Here is a 23,714-nt window from a genome sequence, read left to right on the forward strand (position 1 = left end):
ATCAATGAAATAGGAGCAATGCAAGCATCTGTCATACGGGGTGACCCTCAAAATGGCAGTGTTAGCAATCAGCTAGAACAAGGAGGAATGTACGTCTCTTCTTCTTCCTTGATAATCTCATCCCCAGTCACCCCAGACTATATTTCTCTACTAGGCCCTGAATTATAGAACCCAGGGACTCACACATTTGGCCTACCTATAGCACCTTGAGCTAGCATGGCATGGAGGATAGGGCAGTGGACTGAAGTCAGGAACACATTTGTTCAGATCCCACTGCAATACTTCATAGTTATGTAATACTGGACAAGTCACTTAACCCCTCTGTACCTCAGTTTCCTAACCTGTACAATGAAGGGCTTAGGATCAGTCACCTCTAAGGTCTCTTACAACTCTAAATCTATGCTCCTATGAATATAAAAAGTGACCTTAACCAACTCATGGTGCTCACTATTTTGTAAAGACATGAATCTTATTTGCAAGTTCCTGAAAGCTTTCTGAACACAGAAAATATGAAGAAAGCTATTTCTGAGAGCACGTTTTTCAAACAGACCCCTAAGTAGCAAATCTATAGCTCAAAATAAGCCCAAGGATAGGGAGTAAAATGGGGTTAGAATAGGAAGGGCTCACCTAGGGCACAACCTCTAGGGGAAAGAAGTGAGCTATGTGCTATAGAATTGATTCTTGATTTAATATAGAAGAAACAATTTAATTGTTGCTAGCACTCTCTAAAATTATGTGCCCTAGGCAAAGCTCCATTGTCCTACCCTAGTTATAACTCAGATTTCAAACTGTCATTTTAGCCATAGCTATTATTGGAACTTTTATAGGATCATAGATCTATGACTGAAAGTGCCCTCAGAGGTCATCTGGTCTAAAACCCTCATTTTACTGATTAATCAACTAAGGCCTAGAGAGCTCAAGTGACTGGTTCAGATAAGTGACTCACCAGCTGAGAACATGAGGAATTTAATATCTCATTTGGCCATGTCCTAGTATGAGTGTTTTTATAAAAAAAAATTTTCAAAGAATTTCACTACCTACAGCATTTATATGCATGCTATAAAGTAGCAAGACCATTTATGCAGAGAATAGTGACTACATACACACCAATAAGCCAATATATAACTTTCCATTTACTCATTACACAGGGTCTCCAATTTGTCTGTACCAGAAAAAGGGAAGGAAAAGAAATGGCACTTTCATAATAATAATGTTTGGCCAATCATTCATATTCTAAGCATTCATTTCTCTTTGGAGTCTGTCTTCATTTACAGTGAATCCATATCTCTTCCCCTCATCTTTTGGGCCTCAGGGTTTGTCACCCTTCCCATAAACAAAATTGATTCTAGGAAAAGAAAAGAAAAATAAATTTTTTTTGCATTTTGGAAGGAATATATAGATTGGAGGTGACAGGGAAACTAGGCACTAATTTATTTTTAAAATATCCCCTCCCCAAAATTTAAGAAAAAAAGATTTTTTTTCCTGTGTCTGAATAGGTAGCATGTAACACTGTATCCTGCTATTTCATTGTTCCGTTGCTCAACTGACTTTGTCTGTTCACATCACTACTAACCATCATTATTCATTTTATTTATTATTAATCATATCACATGGAAAATTATAAAGCATTTATGAAATAACCACATTAAATCGGAAATCCTTCTTTGAACCAGCAAAACAAATAAAGTAGCTGTGGAAATAGTGTTGTAATAATAGACAGAGACACATTTAAGGTATATAACAATGGTCATCAGCATGTTGAAGGCTTCATCCAAAACTTAGTAGATATTTTTTAATGCATGTAATGTGAGCCCTGGAGGTTAGAGATACTGCTTCCCAGCTTTCTTTATCCCACTCTGAATCAATATTTAATACTCAAAGAGATATTTTTCATCATTAATGCTTTCACACCTTCACGAGAGCTGTATAGCAGAAGAAAGGATAAAAAAGGAAAGCACTTGCTTCTAGCCATCCCTTTGCTTGATTTACCCTTTCTCTAAAACGACCAAGGAAACTGACCCAAATGGGTTAAGTGTATTCAAAACTGTCTTAGTACTTTAAGGTAATGTATTTCCTCCTAAGATGAATGCATGACACTTAGAAAATTGTGATGTGAATTCTCATGCAATTTTTTAAAAATGCAGATAATTAAGATAAAGATACTCGGCGTCCAGTGTGGCTGTGGAGCGATGCTTTGTCACTGGACCGAGGAAGATCAGAGTCTTATAAATCTTACAAAAATCACTGGTCAGCTGTGGTCCGCTATCAGTTAGGCATCGAGTCTTTATGAAACAGCTAGCATGTGCCGGGCACTGCCCTAAGGTCTGAGGATACAAATACAAAATGAAAACCGTTGCTGTCCTCAAGGAGCTTATAGTCTAATGCTGTTGAGTCATCTCAGTTGTGTCCAGCTCTTCGTGACTTCACTTATGGGTTTGTTGGCAATGCGTGGTTTGCCATTTTCTTCTCCAGCTATTTTTCTGAGGCAAATAGCATTGTCACTTGTCCAAGGTCACGCAGTTACTATTTGAGGCCAGATTTGAATTTTCAAAGGCGAGTCTTCATGACTTCAGGCTTAGCACTCTATGCACTGCACCCCCTAGCAACCTGTACAGGCTAATATTTATTTTTAATTGTGGTGAAAATTGATCATCCATACTGTGGAAATAGCTGAACGTGCACCGGCCCAGGTACTTGGAACTAAGCACCACAGGAGCCGAGGCAAAAACAAAGCTGCTCTATCCATCAGTTGATCCTGGTAGGGTATTGACTGTCCATTCACTAGATGATAGGCACTATAAGAACCAGCCACTGGATTCCACCCTTGGCTGGTTCTCATCTTCACCTATTATAATCATGCTGCCTTTGCAGCATGATTATCTGTCAAGGGGAAGGTAAGGGAGAGGAGGAGAAGAGAAGAGAGGAAAGGAGAGATGATTTAATAAAGTTTCAGTGATATCTGTTTATCTCCTGAGCAGATCTGAGAGTTCTGAACACGGCAGGTGGTTCTGTTATTTTAAGTGGAATGTCATTGTTCTGTGGGAATCAAAGGATTCACTTTACTTTTCTGAACTAGAACATTTCATTTCATACACTATTATTGAAAATGTGCTACTGAAAGAAAGAAAAAAGAAAGGAAGGAAGGAAGAGAGAGAGAAATGGAGGGAGGAAAAGAGGAAGGACAAAGGATTTAGATAGGAAAGAAGAAAGGGAAGATGAGGAAAGAGAGGAATGGAAGGAAAAGTGAGAAGGGGAGGAAGGAAGGAGAAAGAAAAAAGGAAAAGGAGAAGAGTGTGTGTGTGTGTGTGTGTGTGTGTGTGTGTGTGTGTGTGTTAAGGAAGTTTTCCTAAAGTATCATTTGATTACACTCCAAGTTGCTTGATGACTAAATTAGAAGAAATGAGTCATTTTTGGGAAATGGAATTGGTTGAAAAATGTTAACTTTAGATAAAAATTGATTGAACTTAACAGAAATTCACACATATGCGCATACTCTCAAAGTCAAGGACAGGGTTACCTGGTTTATGTAAAGCATAAATCCACTGTGGAGTGCAATGGTTTTGCTTGTCAACATCTTCCTCTTTTAAATAGTATCTTGTATGCATTAGTAGGACAGCAGAAGCAAAAATGAGGACAGCATATTGTCCAGTTTCTCCTCTCCCTACAGGAGCCATTACTTCCCCAGTAAATGAGCTGTCCATCATCCTCACACAAATTTAAGGACACCCCCCCCTTTTTAGACTTTCTCATCTCAACACTAACCATAAAGGGGGAAATTTTCATTAAGACCTGCTGACTAAGTGCCATCACAAATAAATAATAAGTGGGATTTGTTTGGTACAGAGCTACACTGTGGTTTTGCTGATCACTGTTGCATGGCTTTAGACTATAAGCAGGTCACCCTGACCCCACGGAACCTGGAAAATAAAGAAGGCAAACGTAATCACACCAAATGCCGTTATTCTCTTACCCATCAGTGCCCCCCGATGCTTTATTTCTCTCTGCTCTTGAGATTCAGTGATTATATACTCATTTTAGAGAATAATAGTTATCTAAAGGTCAGAGATGCATAGCTCAGATGACCTACTCTCAGCACATTTCTACATAGGCTTATCCACCACTGCATTTGTGGTGAATGAAGAAAGTTCTAAAACTATTCATTTTTTTCAAGATGCAGCACTTCCCCTGGGTCAGCCAGTAACCAGCTGCAAGAGATACAGGTGTCCCCTTAGGCAGCATCTGGTAGGACTGGGAAGAATGCAAACCAATGTAACAGTAGCTGCCGTTTATATAACACGCCAACGTTTACAAAGAGAGGCAGTCGGGTGTAGGGAGCCAGCCAGGAAGAGCTGATTTCAAGTGCCACCACTAATAAATACTGGCCGTGTGACCCTGGGTAAGTCATTTACCCTCACATCTGTCCTGATTCTATATGCTAAGTTGTCTTTTTAATGTGTCATGCTACCTTTCTAACTCTAGTGGAAGCTAGTTTATTCAGCCTGTGTGGATTTGATCATGAATCTTTCCTGCGGGAGCTAGTTTTCTTGGAGAAACTTCTCTAATCTCTGTCTCCAAAGCTCAGCTAAGATGCCCCTTTCCTATGGGAAGCTTCTGCTGATTCCCCCAGCCCAAACGCTAGTGCCCTCTGTCGATTACTTTTGATTTATTTCATATATATGTATGTATGAATATACATACACATATATATATATACATGATATATATATATATATATATATGTACTTATATAAATACATGTCTTCTCCTCTGATAGAATGTAAGGTCTTTTAGGAGCAGGGATTGTTTCATGTTGTCCTTTTCATATTTCTTTTGATCTTATCACTTCGCCTGATACATTTAAAAAATATAAATAATTGTTGATTGATTGGCCCCCTCTCCCCACTAACTCTGCTCCTGTGGCTGCCTTCTTGTATTGGTGAGTTCTTCCTGGAAGCTCAACTTTGGGGGAGGGCCCCAGACCAGCCATTCTTAATTCTCTGGACTTAACCACCGTGGCCCAGCCAGGGTACCTCTCCCCTCCACCTACCTGCTTCTCAGCTCTACTTTTATGTGTTGGCTTTGCCCATTAGAATATAAGCTCCTTGAGGGCAGGAAATGTCTCTTTTTTTGCATTATTTGTCTTAGGACAGTGCCTGGTACGTAGTAAACGTTTAATAAATGCTTTTGGGGGCAGTTAGGTGGCACAGTGGATAGAGCACCGGCCCTGAAGTCAGGAGGACCTGAGTTCAAATTCAGCCTCAGACCAAATACTTGGCACTTACTAGCTGTGTGACCCTAGGCAAGTCACTTAACCCCAATCGCCTAAAAAAGGCAAAAAAAAATGCTTGTTGACAGACTGATATAAGTTGTTTTCCTTTCTCCTTGGTGTCATATGACAGTCTTCCTTTAGTACCAATTTACATGGCAATATATGTCCCCGCTATATCTTGCCTCTGGTCTTATCCCAAGCAGGGAAAGATGTGGAGATGGCTTTTCATATTACCTACACTCTAATATGAAAATTATGTCTGGTTGCAGTTACCTCTCAGCTCCAGAAGCCTGTTTATTGCTACCATGATCAGTAAACCATTCAACACAGGGGTCCCAGTGAATTTACCTGTTGGGTTATTCTTCAAAATAAACAAGAAAGGCCGATTAGCTACAAACTGGTTGGAATCCAGACTCATGATTACCGGCACCTGCCCACCTGCAAACAAAAACACATTGTCAATAGGATTGGTTGGTTGAAATGGAAAGCTTCAGAGGAAAATATCTGCGTGGAGTTTTTGAATAGGCAGGAAAGGCCACATTGTTTGAATAATTCACATGCAGAAGAAATGACGCATTTTCTAAACACAGAAATTTGGAATAAATTTGAGTGATAAAGAGCAAAAGATAAGTATCATATGATTTTGAAAGTATTCTTCTCTATACAGTTCTGCTAGCTGGCAAAGAATGCCAGCAATTATATTGTACTCTCTCACACTATACTAGATCACGTTGAAGCTGTGGAAAAATTGGCATTCTAGCTTGGCCAAGTACCCAACTATTCCTTCTCAATGCATGCTGCTGACTTAGGTCTTCCATCATTGCCTCAAGATGCAGGTCTGATCTGCATCCTGTCTACTCTTCAGCTTTCGAGAAGGGGGTGAGCATTTCTCACTGTCTTGGAACAGCCAAACTCACCAAATTTTGCAAAATTGTTCCATAAGCATGAAGGTTTTATTTTTTATTTTTCTTGTTGCTGTTAGGGCTACTCCAAATGTGCCCTCTCAAAAGAAACCCTACACACATGCATAACTCAAAATCCCCAAATGTTTTGTGGCGCATGCATGGAGGTTTTTTTCCTGTAAGGACCTCCAGAGTGGTGTGTTCAGCGTAGGGCACCTTTTTTAAATGGACATTGATGAGCTAGAGGGAAATTTCAAGGAAGGCAACTGCCATGGGGGAAAGGCCTTGAGTTTATACCATAGGAGGACAAGTTGAAAGAATAGAGAATGTTTAGCCCAGAGAAGAAATGACTCAGGGAAGACAGGACAGCTATCTTCAAGTATTTGGAGGACTCTCATGTGAAAGAGGAATGGGACCTTTTCTTTAACTTCAGATAGAAGAACTAGGAGCTACAGATAGAAATCACAAAGAGAAGAACTGAGTAAAGGTAAAGAAAACATTTCCTACAGTTAGCACCACCCAGGAGTGATAAGGGCTGCCTTGGGAGGCAGTGGATAGGCTTCCCTATTAATAAAGGTCTTCAAGCAAAGGATGAATAACAATTTATTGGCTAAATGGGAAAGAAATTTATTGTTCCAACAGGGCTTTGGCCAAGGGGTTCCTGAAATATTTGCCAAATGTAGGCACCTAGGTGGCACAATGGATAGAGTGCCAGGTCTAGAGTCAGGAAGACTCATTTGCCCAGTTCAGATCTGGCCTCAGACACTTACTAGCTGCATGACTTTGGGTAAGTCACTTAACCTTGTTTGCCTCAGTTTCCTTATCTGTAAAGTGAATTGGAGAAGGAAAAGTCAAACCACTCCATCATCTTTGCCAAGAAAACTCCAAATAGGGTCCTGAAGAATTGAAATAACTGAAAACCATAGCACTTACCTTCGAAGGTTGTTGTGAGGATCAAATGAGATAATATTGTAGAGTGGTTATCACAGTGCCTGGCACCTAGTGGGTGCTATCTAAGTGGCAGCTATTGTCATTGTCATTGTTAGTTTGGATTCGTAGTTTACAGATTGTGTGTTCTCTCATTCCCTTCTTTTTGCAGCTAGCAGTGATTAGAGTGTTGGACCTTGAGTTAAGATGACCTGGGGCCTCAGACACCAGCTATGTGACCCTGAGGAAGTTCCTTTATCTCCTCAGTCTCACGTCTCCTCATCTGTTAAATGGGAACAACAACAGTCCCTCCTTCACAGAATTGTTTTGAGGATCCTATGAGATAATATGTGAAAATCACTTTGAAAGCCTAAAAGCTCTATGTCAATACTAGCTATTGTTAGTGTTTTATTAGGGTTTGTCAATGTTTAGCAGGAAAAAAAGCTGATTACTTCCTTCTAGACTGCACCAGTCTCATGCAGCTGATATTATAATTTGCAATAACTTGTTTATCCTTGAAGACTTGAAATAGGGAGGTTTTAAATGATTTTTAAAAATTCATAAAATATCTATTCCTCTTTTGTAAATATTTGATTAGCAGCATAAAAGGATAAGAAAATGTATGCTCAGTCAGGGATCTGTGACAGTCACATCATTCGCCTGTGTGAAACATTAGGTTTTCACCCCCAGTTATTGACTCAAAGGTGTTTTGGTTTATGTCTGAATAACTCAAATGGTTCCCTATTGGAGAAGATCACTGATCTTTCTCCAAAGCACAAAGCAGGTCCTTCTCATCCTTTGCAATTCACATTCACATTTTCCATTGACTCCCTAGAGAATCCACTGAATTCTCTGGAAGCTTTCTTCTAATGCTTTTACTATTTTATGACTATCAGGTCTGGACCCCATCTTCTGCTCTCCCTCCATGAACTACCCCCATAAAGGAACCCACAGTAAGAGAGCAGTCAGGCCTTTGCCCTTCTTGGGTTCTGCTTCCAGTTGTTAATCCTTGGCAAGGGACTGTGCAGAATCACAGAATCTCAGTTTGACAAGAAGTCAGTTATTCTGCCTTCACTTCATTTGTGGCCCGTATCCTTGTAGGAAGATTCATTGCTGTTAAGTCATTTCAGTTGTGTCTGACTCTTCATGACCCTTTGGGGTTTTGGCGGGGCAAAGATACTAAAGTGATTTGCCATTTCCTTCTCCAGATCATTTTACAGATGAGGAAATGGAGGCAAACCAGATTAAATGACTTGCCCAGGGTCACACAGCTTATAAATTTCAGAGGCTGGATTTGAACTCATGAGGATGAATCTTCCTGATTCCAAGCACAGTGCTGTATCCACTGCACCACCTAACTGTCCCAGAAAGTTCTAGTCTTATAGCATATATAAGATAAGTGTATGTATTTGTGTGGGTATTCTGACTTAAAGTCAGGAAGACCTGGGCTCAAATTTTGTCACAGATAATTGCTAACTGTATGTCTCTAGGCTAGTCCCTTAACTTCTTAGGGCCTCAGTCTCCTCATTCATGAAATGAGAGTTGAACCTGCTGTCTTCTAAGCTCCTTTTCAGCTCTAATTGTGTGTGTGCATCTATCCACCTACACATCTACATCTACCTATTTACATATGTACATACTACATACATGCATACATACATGCGTGTATGCATACTTCATACATACATACACACACATCTGGCAAGGGAATGCAGTTCCTACCCCACATTCTCACCCAAAGGACAAGTTCCCTTTTTGTGAAAAATTTGCATTATATGGCTGCTGAGTTCCCTTCTAGTGCTGAAATTCTATGCTGCCAGGCTATGGTGGTCCTCCTTAGCCTTACAGAGCAACTTTTTAAAGCCCCCAATGCAGAGCAGTGGCCAGCTCGTCAGCTGATGACAATATGGCAATGATATATTTAAAGTCACTCCATTTAACCTACAAATTTCCTTGACATTGCATGCCATTTGAAAATTAATCTGAATGACATGTTTTAATGAAGCACTGCTCTCAATGTGGCTACTAATTTATAGACATTTATCAGACAGATTAAAAGAGAAGTTTTTTAAAAAGGCATGCACTTGAAAATATTGATTTGGAACTGAAAAATTGTATGATTAGACATTAAGAGAAATCACTGAGAGACTCCTTAGAGTTAGTCTTCAATTTCCAATTAGTTCTCCTAGATTTAAAGAAATTTTTTTTTAAAAAAAGGTCTGTATTACAGAATTACATGAAGCTTAGGCACTACATAAACCATCATTAATTGGAAGCGGAACATGAAAGCATCATTCTGGTATAGTAAATGGCCACAGTCACCAAAGTGGAATCAGCAAAGCTAGGAAAGAATAAGAGTAATCGAAGATGATAACCAACATTTTTATACAGCATTTTAATGTTTGCCAAGCACTTTACAAAAATTATCTCATTCAATCTTCACCGCAACCCTGGGAGATAAGTGCTATTATTACTCCCATTTTAAAGATGAGGAAACTGAGGAAGGCAGGTTAAATGAGTTGCCCAGGGTCACACAGTTAGGAAGTGTCTGAGACTAGATTTGAATTCGGATCTTCCTGACTCCAGATCCAATGTTCATTGTACTGCGCCACCTGACTATATCATAGGTCAGTATCAATAACATTTGTCTAAAACACATTCCTAGAAATTCAATAAAAGATACAATCTTTGCTTAATTTCATTTCCAAATCTTTGAATTGATATATTGTATCTTCTCTGCGTCTAGGCAGCCTTATTATGCTAATTTACATGTTGCCTGGCTTACATACAATAATAATAACAACAACAATAACATTTCCATAGCATTGTGTGGCAGGTACTGTTCTAAGTGCTTTACAATTGGTATTTCATTCATGTGTATTTCATAGGTAGGTGCTATTATTGTCATCTCTATATTACAGATGGGGAAAATAAGGCGGGCAGGAGTTGTGACTTGCCCAGGACCACATATCTAGGGGGTGACTGAGTCTGGATTCAAATGCAGGTCTTCCTGACTCAAGGCCCAAGGCTCTATCCACTGTTGCCCCTCTGAGCTTTAACGCACCAGTAGATCTATTCCCTAGGTATTTGCTATAGCAGAACAATGAATATTCAACTTACTGCAACAATTTCAGTATCACGTAGCGTGATTAGAGTAGGTAGAGGAAAAGAAGGAGTGATGTCCATGGACAGGAGCTGAACCTCTGATAATTGTTCCTCTTAAGCCTTCCTGCCATTTATTTGTAAAACAAATGTCTGTCTTACCAGTCGATGCTGCTGCTTCGCTGCCATCTTCATTTATCACAAAGGCAATTTTTTGCGTGATTTGAGAGACGTGTAAGTCAGACGAATCTGAAGGAGAAAATGGAGAATATTTTCAATCATGAAAGAGAATAACCAAGAAATATTGCCAGGTAGATTGCTGCCAAAAGTATTTCCTTTTTCTTTTCAATGATCAATGAAAAAGAATAGAAAAACCAAGGTTATTTTTGTTTGGTTTTAAAGACCATAGGCCTTGAAACAGGAGGCATATGAACACCTTTTAATGAAAAATTTTATTAATGAAATACATTTGTTTTGACACCTTGACTTAAGTCTAATAATAATTGTATTTTCCTCATTTAATTTAAACAAATGCTTCATTTTAGATTGTCAATCAATCTAGCTATTTTTTGCTATTTATTTGACTGATACCTCTAATGACAGTTGAGTGAATATGCTTTCAGCAAGTCAACCCAAACAAATGAAAAAGAAAAAAAGTCTGAAATGAGGGACCCTTGTGTAAGGGAGGAGCATGGAAGCCTCTAGAAGACAGGCAATGGAATGTCTGAAAGGATCTTTTGGTACTGCCTGAAGCTGTGGTAGGAATACTTGGGGGTGGGGAGGGAAGTGCTTTCCTGGATCGGGAGCTCACAGGCTGTAGAGGACTTGTAGGGGGACCAGTGACTGCACAGGAAGGAAAGCTTGGGATGGCAAATGAGGAAGGTTGGGAAGGATACTAATGTAAGTTCTAGAGAGAAGACTAGGAAGCAGGTTTTAGAAGGGTCTGAAATGCAGACCAGACCTAGGACCAAAAGCAGTATAAATTTACCTCAGTCCAATTGAATGGATGTAGTATCCATCTCCCTCCAGACAGCACTGAAGCAAGTAAAAGGAACAGGTCTGCCTATTCCTCAAGCCATGCCTGACAAACTGGTCTGTGGCTAGACTAAGTTAGTGTAAGAAATCTGCACTTTGTAAACAAGTGAAATCCTTTTAGATATTCTAAATTGTAAGGGGGCCTAAATCACTAAAAACACTGGGAGTTTTATTTCTTTAACTCCAGGAAAAATAAAAACTATTTCAGGAGAGAGAGACAGAGAGAGAGAGAAAGAGAGAAAGAGAGAGAGAGAGAGAGAGAGAGAGAGAGAGAGAGAGAGAGAGAGAGAGAGAGAGAGAGAGAGAAAGAGAGAGAAAGCACAAATGGATGTCACTTTCCAGGAGACTGAAGAGATTGGCACTGAACCTTGAAATGTCTTTGTCTTGCCACTCAGATCATTAAGAGAATCCAGCAGGGGTTTTGTGTACTCAAAACTGCTGGAACCATGGGATTCCCTCCACTTTCTATTTCTTCCTTCTGTTTTGTCCTCAGAAACAATGAGTGGCATGGTTCATTATGAGGTGTTTCTCCAAACTGACTGACTGGATTGACTACAAATTTACATCATCTACTCATAACTGGGCTGTCAGTCTTTTTAAAATGATTCACTATTACTCTCCATAGCAGATATCCCACCCCTCTTCATCTCTTCTCAAGTCTCCCCTGGCACCTTCCCCACCCTCTCGGCCGAGGAGTCTACTTCATAATTCACTAACAAAATTAGAGGTATTTTCTGAGATCTCCATATCCTGCCCTAATTTCACTCTCTCCTCAGTGCCAGTACCTCATATCCAAATACCTACTGAACATCTCAAACTGGATGTCCCAAAGACATCTTCAATCAAACTCATTATCTTTTTCTCTAACCCTCCCCTTTTCCAAACTTGCCTCTATATCAAGGATACTTCCATCTCCCAGTTACTCAGACTCACAACCTTGATATCATTCTCAACTCCTTTTTCTCATTTACCCCATCTAGCAAATCTGTAGCCAAATCTTATCATTTCTACCTTCACAACATCTTTCATATATATCCAATTCTCTCTACTCATAGACACCAATTTACTCTAGTTTGGGCCCTTATCATCTCTTGCCTAGACTACTGAAAGAAATTAAACAAGCCATAAATGCACTCTTCAAATTAAATATATGTGTATATAAGTATATACATATGTATATATACTTATATACACATATTGTATGTAGGTATACATGTACATATACGTGCATATACATACATACATAGACAGATTTATAAGCAAGAGCCTTTTAATGGGTCTCTCTGTCTCAAGTCTCTTCCTGTTCCGATTCTTCCACCATTCAGTTGCTAAAGTGGTCTTCCTAAAGTGTAAGTCTGATCAAATCATCCCCATGCTCTACAAACCATGGCGGCTTCCTATTACCTCCAGGATCCAATAAAAAGTTCTATTTATAATTTAAAGCTCTTGATTCCTTGAGCCCTTCCTATATTTTCAATCTTCTATTTTGTTCCATCTACTACCGCTAATATCCAAGTGGCCAGGCATTCTTGCTCTTCCTTGCACCCCAAGCCCCAGGTCATGTATTGGGCCTTAGTATCTACTATCCTTCAGAGCTGGAATGTTCTTCTCCTTACCTCTGACTCCTAGTTCCCAGGCTTCATTTCAGATTCAGCTCAGTGACTACCTTCATGAGGAGGCCTTTCTCATTACCTCCAGCTTCTAATTTCTTCCCCTCTGAGGTTATTTCTCTTCTACTTTGTGTCTTCCATGTATAGAGATTTATTTTATTCTGTCTCATTAGGATGTAAGCTCCTTGAGGGTACCAACATTTTTTCTTATTGTCTTTCTTTGTATTTCTGAGGCTTAGTGTAGTGAATGGCACATATTGATAGAGAAGAACACCACTCTCAAGGCAGGCACTTTCCCCAGCCACCTACAGCTCTACATAGCTTGCCACCCTTCACAGTAACCCTATCACCATTGCTCTTCAGACACAGAGAATTGCCTGACACCCCAAGAGTATGCCACTTGAGGCTGAACCCTTGGGAATAATGATAACCTACCTGAATGCATTCCACAATGATTAACATAATTCCCACCTGTCATATCTATCTCATATCAATGATTTGGAATCTCCTGTATCCATTGTTCAAACACTTTTCTTTATTGATGACTCCTTTATTCTCATCCCTCTCCACTCCCCCCCACCCCCACCCCAGCACCACCACCACCACCATCACCCCCACCCCAGCATCACCACCACCGCCGCCACCACCACCACCACCACTGCCGCCACTCCTACCAGCAAGCTCCAGTTCCAAGGCAGTGATCTCAGGAATGACCAGATGGAATTTCATCTGAAACCTTTGCTTTTCTCACTTGCTCCATTTTCATGCTCTTTCCTGATGACACAGCTTCCCTGGCTCCCCTTTCCAGGACCTGATGCCCTTCCACTCATACCCTCCAACTCACTCATCTTGGGAGAGAGTTGGATTGCTCCTTACTCCCCCAGTGCCATGTCCTGACTCTCCCTCTACCACCATCACTCAGTGACCTTTTGAGGTTCATTCAACTGATATTTATAAGCCAATCAAGATTCTTTTAACTGATGTCTATAAATATCTAGAACACTCTCCTTCCTTCCTCATTGACTTTGGTATCTGGCTCACAGTCTTTCTCTTCTCCCCACCTCCTGCCCTTATAGTAAAGGACTTCCACAAATACCCTAAGCTCTTAATTATTCAGTTTACTCATTTCCCATGACCTACTCTTCTACCTCAGATATATACAGTGATGGTCATGTCACCAGTCTTGGCCTTACCCACAAGTACCCCATATCCATGGTTGTGAACTCTAAAATTCCTTTATCTGATTATAATCTGTTGCATTCCAACTCTCCCTCTGGCTTGCAACATTAAAACCTGTTCTTCATCTTTACCTTCAATCAATTCACCCCTCACTTGTTTCCCAAGCAATCAGCACTGCCCTGGCTGTATTCTTTTCCTTTCCCTATCTTGATCCCTTGGTGAACCAGCTCAACTCTACACTGTCTACTTCTCTTGAATCTCTTTTCCCTCTACCCTATCAAAGACCTTGCCATTCTAAACCTTAACCTAGATTACTCTCACCATCCAATACTTTTGCTATCTCATGACTTCCATTTCAAACCAGATGTCCCACAGACATCTTAAATTCAACATGACCAAAACCAGCTGAACTCATCATCACACCCCCAACAAGTCCCTCTCCTCTTCCTACCTTCCCTATGACTCTAAAAGCTACCACCATCTTCCCAGTCACCAGGGCTAGCAACTTGGATGCCATCTTCTATTCCTCACCCGCTCTCTCATTTTGTTTATCTAGTCACTGGTCAAGTCCTGTCCGTTCTGCCTTCACAACATTTCTAATACATGCCCTCTTCTCTCCTCTGATCACCACCATTCTGGTACAGGCCCTCCTCACCTCATTCTGTGACTATTGTTGGTCTCCTTGCATCAAACCTCTTCCCACTCCAGTCCTGAATCCACTCAGCTTTCAAATTGATCTGACACATAACTGACCATGTCACCATCCCCATTCAATAAACTCTAGTAGCCTCTATTGCCTTGAAGGCCAAATGTAAAATCTGATTTGGCCTTTTAAAGGCCTTCATAACTTGCCTCTTCCTACTTTTCCAATCTTCTCACACCTACTGCCTTCTACATACTGTGCCATCCAGTGACATTTACTTCCTTATTGTACCTGCACAAGATATTTCATCTCTCAACTCCATGAATTTTCATTGACTGTCCTTCATGCCTGGAATTCTCTCATGCTTCATCTCTTCCTTGATGGCTTCCTTCAAGTCTCAGCTGAAGTCCTTCCTTCTGCAACAAGCCTTTTTTAGTTTTCCTTAATCTTAGTACCTTTCTCCTGAGACTATCCCCAATTTTTCCCATATAACATTTTGTTTTCACATAGTTTTGTTCATGTTCATGTTTATTGTCCATTATAACATGAGCTCCTTGAGAGCAGGGATTGTTTTTTTTTTAACCTTTCTTTGTATCACCAACACTTAACATTGTGCCTGGTACATAGAAGGCACTTAATAATAAATGCTAGGTGACTGAACAGTTTGTGTTGTGCTTGAAATACCTTTTTTGTCTCATGGACTGCTTACTGTTCATTTGTATTTTTAGCAATCATTTTCTGGATAAGTATGATTTAAATTTTGTCATGAGTTGGTGTTTTCACTATATAAAGTATGTTAGGTGAGGAGGTGAAACATATGAATAATTGATTATACCAAGTTCAGCTTACTGGAGACCACCCTTCTCCTTGTCAATTAAAATGCTGCCTGAGGGTTCAAAACATTTAATGAATTTTAATACATAATCAGCATTAAGCTTGAAAGCTTTCTACTTTATAGAGAAAAGAAGCCTGAGACCTTTACTCCAGACTAAAACCTTTAAGAGGTAATCTCATTATCTCCAAGCTAATATTTTTCTTTGTACCAGTGAACTTTGAGTATTCTCTGCCCTGGAGGCCAGAGAAAGGGGAAGGGAGATGGAGCTGAGATGTCAAGGATAAATCATTCTCTCTGCCTGGCCCCTGTACATAGAGGTAGATATGGTCCGGGAGAATCAGTTCTGCTTCTTCTCCTAAAGGGAGGGGCATGACAAGGGTTTCTCATCCAAATTGCCCTCCATAAGAACATCTGCTGAGTTCAAATAAAATTATTTCCATTCATTTGGTGTTTTAAGGTTTGCAATGCACTTTCCTCACAACAGCCTTGTGATACAGGTATTATTATCTCCAATTTCAGAGGCAGTTACAGAGGACATAGGTGGGTGGATATAGGTACAATGGATGCAGAATTGGCCTCAAAGCCTAGAACACCAGAGTTCAAGGCTTGCTTCTGACATGCACTAGATATGTGACCCCAGGTAAATTACTTAACGTCTCAGCGCTTTAGGCAACTTTCTAAGACTTTAAGTGCTTGGAAGATGGGATGCCACTTTGCCTTGGGGACAAACTCTGGGAGTTCCATGTACTCAGGAAATCACAATTCCCATCTCTATCCCCCCATCCACATCTTATAGATTAAAAAAAAAAGTTAGGCTGTAAGTGGGTAAGTGACTTGTCCATAACCACACAGATGATTAAAGAGGTGATATGGGATTCACAGCTAAACATCCTGAATCTAAGTCCACAACTACATGCTTAACTGACTTGGTCATGAATTAATCAGCAAAAGGGCCTCAGGGCTTCCTCCTTGCCTGTCAACAGGCCCAGGGGACTGTCTTATCCTTGAACTCATCTTTGTGACAGCCCAGGCTGCTATTGCATTTGTATTCCCAGTGTTTCACCTAATGCCCAGCTCAGAGCAAACACTTAATAAATACTTTTCATTCAGATGTAGCTGGTCAGCTGTAATGGTGGGGCTGACCACCCCCAGATCTGGGAACCAGAGTTTAGCTAGAACTGGGGCAGAGAATAGAGAAACTAGAAGTAAAACTGCTAGTAACAATTGGGGACATTGATCCTTTCCTGCTGGGGATTTGCTTTTAGCTCTGTTATTACTTATATAACTCTTCTAAATATAATGGGATCAAAGGTTCAAAGATATAGTGCTGGAAGGTAGCTCAGCAGCTTTCTAGTCCAAATCCTCTCATTTTACATGTAAAACAGAGGCCCAGGGAAGATAACCCATTTGGTCAAAGTTATATGGGAGTTATCAGAGATGAGATTTGAACCCAGTACCTCTGATTTCAGTCAGTGTTTTCTTCATTATAGCGTGTATTGTTGATTCAATTTAATAAATATGTGTGAAGTGCAGCTAAGTGGTGCAGGACTTAGAGTACTGGGCCTGGAGCCAGAGAGATAGTCTTCCTGAGTTCAAATCCATACTCAGACACTTACTAGCTGTGTGACCCTGGGTAAGTCACTTCACTCTGTTTGGTTCAGGTTCCTCATCTGTAAAATGAGCTGTTGTGACAATGGAAATGACAAAGCACTCCAGTATCTTTGCCCAGAAAACTCCAAATGGGGCCATGAAGAGTGAGACACAGCTGAAATGAGTGAGTGAAGGAGTAATAGACTTTGGTACCGAGATAGAGAGACGTGAAAAGCTACTAGCCTTGCCTTCAAAGAGCTCACGTTCTGATGAAAGAGGTGGATGGAATAAACCAACATAAATGACAATATAAGAAAGAATATAATAAGCGTCAAGGTTTAGTCTACACAAAGTATCAAGAGAACTCTGAGGCTACAACCCATGTGATCTGAAGAATACTGGTACCATAAACAGCATAGAAAAATTAGAAGGAGAACAGAGCTTTAGGGAAACAGATGAAGAGTTCAGCTTTAAACATGATGGGTTTGAGATTCTAGTGGGATATTAGGTTGAAGATACCCCACAAAGTACAGCTCTGGTGAGAGGCCAAGCCATAACATCTGTTTGGGCTGGGTTGGGGAGGTATGGAGCAATCTGCTTAGCGATGATCATTGAAGCCTTGGGGCCAAATGAGATGACCAAAATAAAAATTAGAAACAGAAGAGATCCAAGGTAATACTTTTAATATACATTCCATTTAAGGGAGAGAGGGCTGCAGGATTTAGAGTTAATGAAAGAGACAGAGAAGGACCATTAGAGAAGGGGAAACTAACCATTCCGGTGCAAAGTCATGGAAGCAAAAGATACAGATGACATCAAGAAAAATGAGACAGTCAACAAGCAAAGTCAGTGTGAATAAGAACCAGAAAAGAGGATTAGATTTGCTTGTAGGAAGAGCAATTGTAGTAAATTTGTGAGGTGGACACCAGATTGGAAGGTACTAAGGAACGAGCGGGTTCAGGCAGTAATTGTGTGCTACTCGTTCCAAAACTTTGGAAGTAAAGAGCTGGAACGAGATGGAAAGATGGCTGAATGGAGTAACAGGCTCATGGGAAGACATTTTTGTTTTAACTGTCCTTAACCTATTTTTATGTGAAGGAGAAGGAGCTATTTGAGGGATGAGAAACCAAATATTTGCTAAATTGGAATGAATGAAATAATCCTTCTCAATAAAAGGGTCTGTATCTGAAGTAGTTTATGAATGTTTCTTCTTTCTAGGGGGACATACAGTGAGTCATCGTAGAGAAATTCTGAGGAATAGCAGTAGCAAGTATGCCAGAAATTAGCTATTTCACAGTGGGAGATACTCCATCTTCTATGGGAGCAGAGGGAAAAATTATTCCTTTTTGACCGAAAAAAAGATAGCATGAGGCTTTCATTCTATTAGTGAAGAGAAACTTGGCATAACTGTAATAGCTTTCTTCCTTTCTTCTGCCATAAAGATAAAATGGTTAGAAAGATAGGAACCAAAAATCAGAAATTTGTTTGTTTGTTTTCCCTGCTGGACTTTTATCACATGAAAGAGGGAAAAATGGGAAGATGGATAGGGAAAGACTAAGAAAGCCCTGGCTAAGCAAAAAAGCAAAAAACACAAATGAACGACATCTGCTGATCACCAGCATCCATGAGAAGTTGCTGTTGCTTTTGACACTAAACTGAATTAATGCTCCAAATCATGACCAAAGCCAGGAAGAGTCCAGACTCCATATTAAAATAGTACCTTGGATTATAAAAGACCACATTAATTTAGTCCTATGAGTATGTTAGGAAATGTGATAAATAAATAAGTTATAGGTTTATGAGAAAGCTATCAAATTTTGCCTCAATTTTTATTTCTTTAAAATCTTGCTCAGTATTTTACACTAACTTTCAACTCATTTTGATCATATTGTTTCTTAATTATTTAATAGTTATATTATATATGAAATACATTTTACATGATTGCACATATATAACCTATATTAAATTGCTTAGTGTCTTAAGGAGGAGAGAGGGGAGGAAGAGACATTTGGAACTCGAAATCTTATTTTTTAAAATGAATGTTAAAAATTGTGTTTATGTGTAATTGGAAAAAATAAATACTACTAAAAGTAAAAACAAAAAAAATTATATTATGAATGCTCAAAAAGAATGAAGAAGAGGAAAGCTTATTAATCTCTTCTATAATAACAAAATGATGAGGTTTTTATGAAGAGGTAGAGTGTAATTCACATATGTCAGGTTACTTACTAATCTAGTCAAGAAGGCTGTCAGTGGAATTTCGAGGGCAAGAGAGAGAGAAAGCCCAGAAAAACTGCAAAATTACATATTATGAAGCAGGTACTATTAAATATACATATAAAAGAGATAAATAGCTCTAAGTAATTCTCAAATGAAAATAGAAAATAACAGGCAGGAATAATACTGAAGATTCAAGGTATATCAATACATAGAATATAAAAAATGAGATGGACTTTAAATTTTCACACAAAAAATACAATCAAATAGGTATCATTGAGACTTGGTGGTATTGTAGTTTGATTGGATGATGGCAGCAGCAGAATGTGTTCAAAAAGAATCATAATTTGGAAAGGGAGGGAGAATAGCACTACCACTTAAGAATGAAAGCGCAGTGGAGAGTATTTGGAGGAGGATAAAAGGAAAAACAAAGCAATGTTATTGGGAGAAAATACAACAGACTACTGGACAAGACAAAGGCAGTGGATTATGCTTTACAAATACAGATTTTGTTCAGAGACAAAGTATAAAGTCAATGCTGGACAATTAGGTTTAAATCCAAAGTCTACTAGAACTATAAGTATAATTTGGCAAAACGTAGGGCATCTGAGAAACTCTTTAGGTAACCTGAAAATCTCTCAGAAAGTAGAGGAAGGGATGAGGAGAAATAATCTGGACTAAATTCTAGCGAATAATTAAATATGATGGTTGAAAAGGCAATAACAGGGACAGCTACATGGTGCCCTGGATAGAACACTGGCCCTCAAGTCAGGAGGACCTGAGTTCAAATCCGACCTCAGATACTTGACACTTCCTAGCTGTGTGACCCTGGGCAAGTCCCTTAACCCCGATTGCCTCACACACACACACACACACAAAAAGACAATAACAGGAATCTTGGAAAAAAGTAATCAAATTAACTTTCAGTTTGTAATGGAAAGAAAATCACGCACTAGGATTAATCAGAAATGTACTTTAAGCTTTAGGAAATGAAATTTCAAAAAAAAAAATTACCAGAAAAGATGACATGATTTCATAGCCTGAGACAATAAAAGGTAATACCATAAGGGGATGGGAGTTTTTTTATTGCAATTCTATCTTTACAGTTGAGGTTCATATCAGTGACAAAATAAATTTAACAATGGAGAAAACAATGGAGCTACACAGATGGCTCTCTGATGACTTCAAATTTTAAAAAAAGCAGATGGACAAAAAGTGGGAAGAGGATCACATAATCAAGGATGAGGAAAAAATGAAGAAGAAGAGGAGGAGGAGGAGAGGGGGAGGGGGAGATCAAGAGGGATACATTTCAGAATCCACTAAAATTTATCATCAAAAAATTCACAATCTGCAAGTGCCTACTATGTGTCAAGCACTGAAGTTATAAGCATAAATAATGAAACAATGTCTACTCTCTGGGAGCTTGTATTCTAATGGGATAGATACCTTCTGAACCTCTCCTCAGTTTGAAAGAATCAAGGAAGAGATAGGCCCATTGTTTGAAACAATGAGGTAATGTTGAGAGAGAGAGAGAGAGAGAGCACAGACTACTTAATTTCTGTTTTGCTTCTCTCTCTTCCAGATTAAACGGTCTTCAGTCTAACAAGCAACATGAAGAAGAAATGAAAGGCAACGGCAGGGAAAAATATGGTGAGAGATTACCAAGCTACTTTAAATGTGTTCAAGTCTCTGGGCCTAAAAAACCTACCTCCCAGCATAGTAATAGAATATGTTAATGTCATTCGAGGACCTCTGTTGGTGATATGTAAGAAGTCATGGGGAGAGATGCTAGAAAATTGAAGGGGTGTTATCTTGGTTGGTTAAAAGGAATCAGATAAAATCGAGAGATAGGGGAAATAGCACTTCATACAAAGAAAGGATGCCCTTGTATAGGAACTCCAAAGTAGAAGAATAGAAGTATAGGGGAGAGGGTTTGTATGAAGATAATAAGAGAGAAATAAAGTAATATTGCTGTGAGAACAGACAAAGAATATTTCCCATTTTGCATCCTTCCCCATTCCTCCACTTTCTCCTTAATATTTCAGTGAAAGTTGGTGGGTTTTTTTTAGATCTACAAATCCCCTGCCATGCAGACTCTTCCCAACCACGGTTAGGTACACACTATTTCTTTCTAGAGGTCTGTATTCTACTAATATGAAAGAAGAGATTAGTATACTTCCCCATGCTTTATCTTTTTTTTCTTTTTGTAACTATCCATAATGCAACTCTTTAGTGATAAAAATTAAGCTATGTACCAAGAAGGAAAAAGATGAATTTGGGAAATTCCAGACCAATGATTTTTATACTGGTCTTACAGAAAAATTCTAAAGGATTAGTAAATAGCAAGCATTTTGAAAAGAAAAAGGAGATCCCTAAAGTTAGCACAGAGTCACTCACATCAAACTAATTATTATTATTTTTAACATAATGGAACTGCTAGATTTGTAAGACATGCCTTGAATGAGTGAGTACGCTTTAATTTCAGCAGACTTGACAAAATCTCCCATAATATACTTATTGGTGGAAGAATAAAATGGTGGGTAATTAATAAAACTTGCAGATAGGTTCGCAGAAGAGTGAGTGTTGATTAATGATCTTCTGTTAATTTGAAAAGAGGTCTATAGAAGAGTAGCACAGGACCCTGTCCTTTCTGTTATCAGTGACTGGCATGAAGAAATGTAAGGTGTATTTATCATATTTTTAGATAACCTATAAAGCAAGCATAGATAGACACTATGATTGTGCAGTTCTGCTATCCTAGGAGGTAGGTGCTACAAGTATTATCCCCCTCTATACAGATGAGGAAACTGAGGCACAGAGAGCTTTTAAATCCAAGTCTCACCAACCACATTACTTCAAATGCTTAACACTGATGAGACCATTGCAGAAGTAAAATCTGAGAGGCCCAGGGGAAGTGTGTCAAATTCTTATCTCAGGTGGAATGTTACATTCTGTAGACTAAGAGTGGCTAGCCCTGACCAGTGGTATGAGTCAGAATTCACCAGCCTCATGACAAAGCTACAGCAATTTTCCCTTAAGTGTTCTGTGACATAGGGGGAAATGTGCTGTATTTATTGTCAAAGAACCTGGGTTTGAATCTTTGCTTTGCTGTTTCCTATTTATAAGATGCCTAATCTCTCTGGACTTCAAAATGAGAGGATTGGCTTAGATGATCCCAAGCTAATAACAATCATAATTAACTTATAGAGTGTTTTAAGATACATGAAGCATTTACATATATGTTTACTCATTTGATCCTCACAACAACCCTATGAAGAAGATGTTATTACCTCATGGTAAAATAGGGATATTATTATCCCCATTTTACAGATGAGGAAACTGAGGTTGATGGAGATTAAATGGTTTGCCCAAGATTATACAACTATCCCTTCCACACTGAGGAGATTAGGGGCATGGCACCCCTGCATTCTGGAAAATCTGTGTAAAATTTTTTGGCCCTCACTTCATACCAGAGAGGAAATCTGAATTATTGTGGTATTAAAAATGAAATATGTTGATGTTATATGATACTATGCATTTATTTTATGTATTTCTGAGTTTCTAAACTTTTTCTGTGTCATGTGCTGGCCTATACCTATGCTGTGCAGCTTTTGCAAAACTCCAAAAAAATTAGCATTTAATCTTTTTTATGCCAACCCACACTCTATCAAAACCACAGTGGGGAAAGTCACGATGTAAGAGGGATAACTGCACTACCAGCCTGAGGCGGGATTTAAGTTCAGATCTTTCTGATTCCAAGTCCAGTGCCCCATCCATTCCACATCCAGCTGTTATCTCTAAGGGCCTTCCCAGCCCTAATCCTATAATGCATATGTAATTATTATATTATGCTAAATAGATCATACTGGCTAGAGGACCCTTAGGTATGTCTATGGCAGATTACCATGTTGGATCTTTCAGAAAACATGCTGTATCAGTCAATAATAAGTATTTGCTGCCTTTGCAGTTCATCAAAATAACAACAATACAGCTGTAAGGGCAATTTTGATTTTCCCTTCATGTTGTAAGGATGCATCCTGAACTTCTGAAAAGCCACGTGTGGGCCACAGATTGTGCATTAGCTATCCCAGCGATTGACCTTTGGATCTGCAGCTCAATGGCACCAATGTGCCACGTTGTTTTACACTCACTCACCCAAAGGAGAAACAGGCCTTCTAGGTGCTATGTTCTATTTCTATGTCAACAAACGATGATGAATCTCAGCAGAGACATTCAGTGACCTGCTTTGTGCTATAAATTTTCACTGGAAAATCTTTGTCTTGTACAGGTTTACTGAATACAGGCCAGTATAAAATCCTTGAGGTTGGGGACTATGCCTTACTTGCCTCTGTATCTTCCCATGCCATGCCCAGTGCCCTACCCATAGTTGGCCCATAGTGGTCTG

General features: G+C 39.3%; 1 protein-coding gene across 1 annotated transcript in view; it reads right to left on the minus strand.

The window, feature by feature from the left end:
• Window positions 1–1,268: 1,268 nt before the first annotated feature.
• The window catches only part of SERPINI2 (serpin family I member 2), a 40,474-nt gene continuing 18,028 nt past the window's right edge, over window positions 1,269–23,714 (minus strand). Inside the window, exons 6-8 of the mRNA XM_020979710.1 lie at window positions 10,363–10,449; window positions 5,618–5,707; window positions 1,269–1,345 (exon numbers count right to left, since the gene is read on the minus strand). Of these exons, the coding sequence (XP_020835369.1) occupies window positions 1,269–1,345; window positions 5,618–5,707; window positions 10,363–10,449 (254 nt within the window). The remainder of the gene's footprint in view (window positions 1,346–5,617; window positions 5,708–10,362; window positions 10,450–23,714) is intronic.

Source organism: Phascolarctos cinereus, unplaced genomic scaffold (assembly GCF_003287225.1).
Source record: "Phascolarctos cinereus isolate Bilbo 61053 unplaced genomic scaffold, phaCin_HiC Scaffold_7;HRSCAF=346, whole genome shotgun sequence".
NCBI classification, from domain to species: domain Eukaryota; kingdom Metazoa; phylum Chordata; class Mammalia; order Diprotodontia; family Phascolarctidae; genus Phascolarctos; species Phascolarctos cinereus.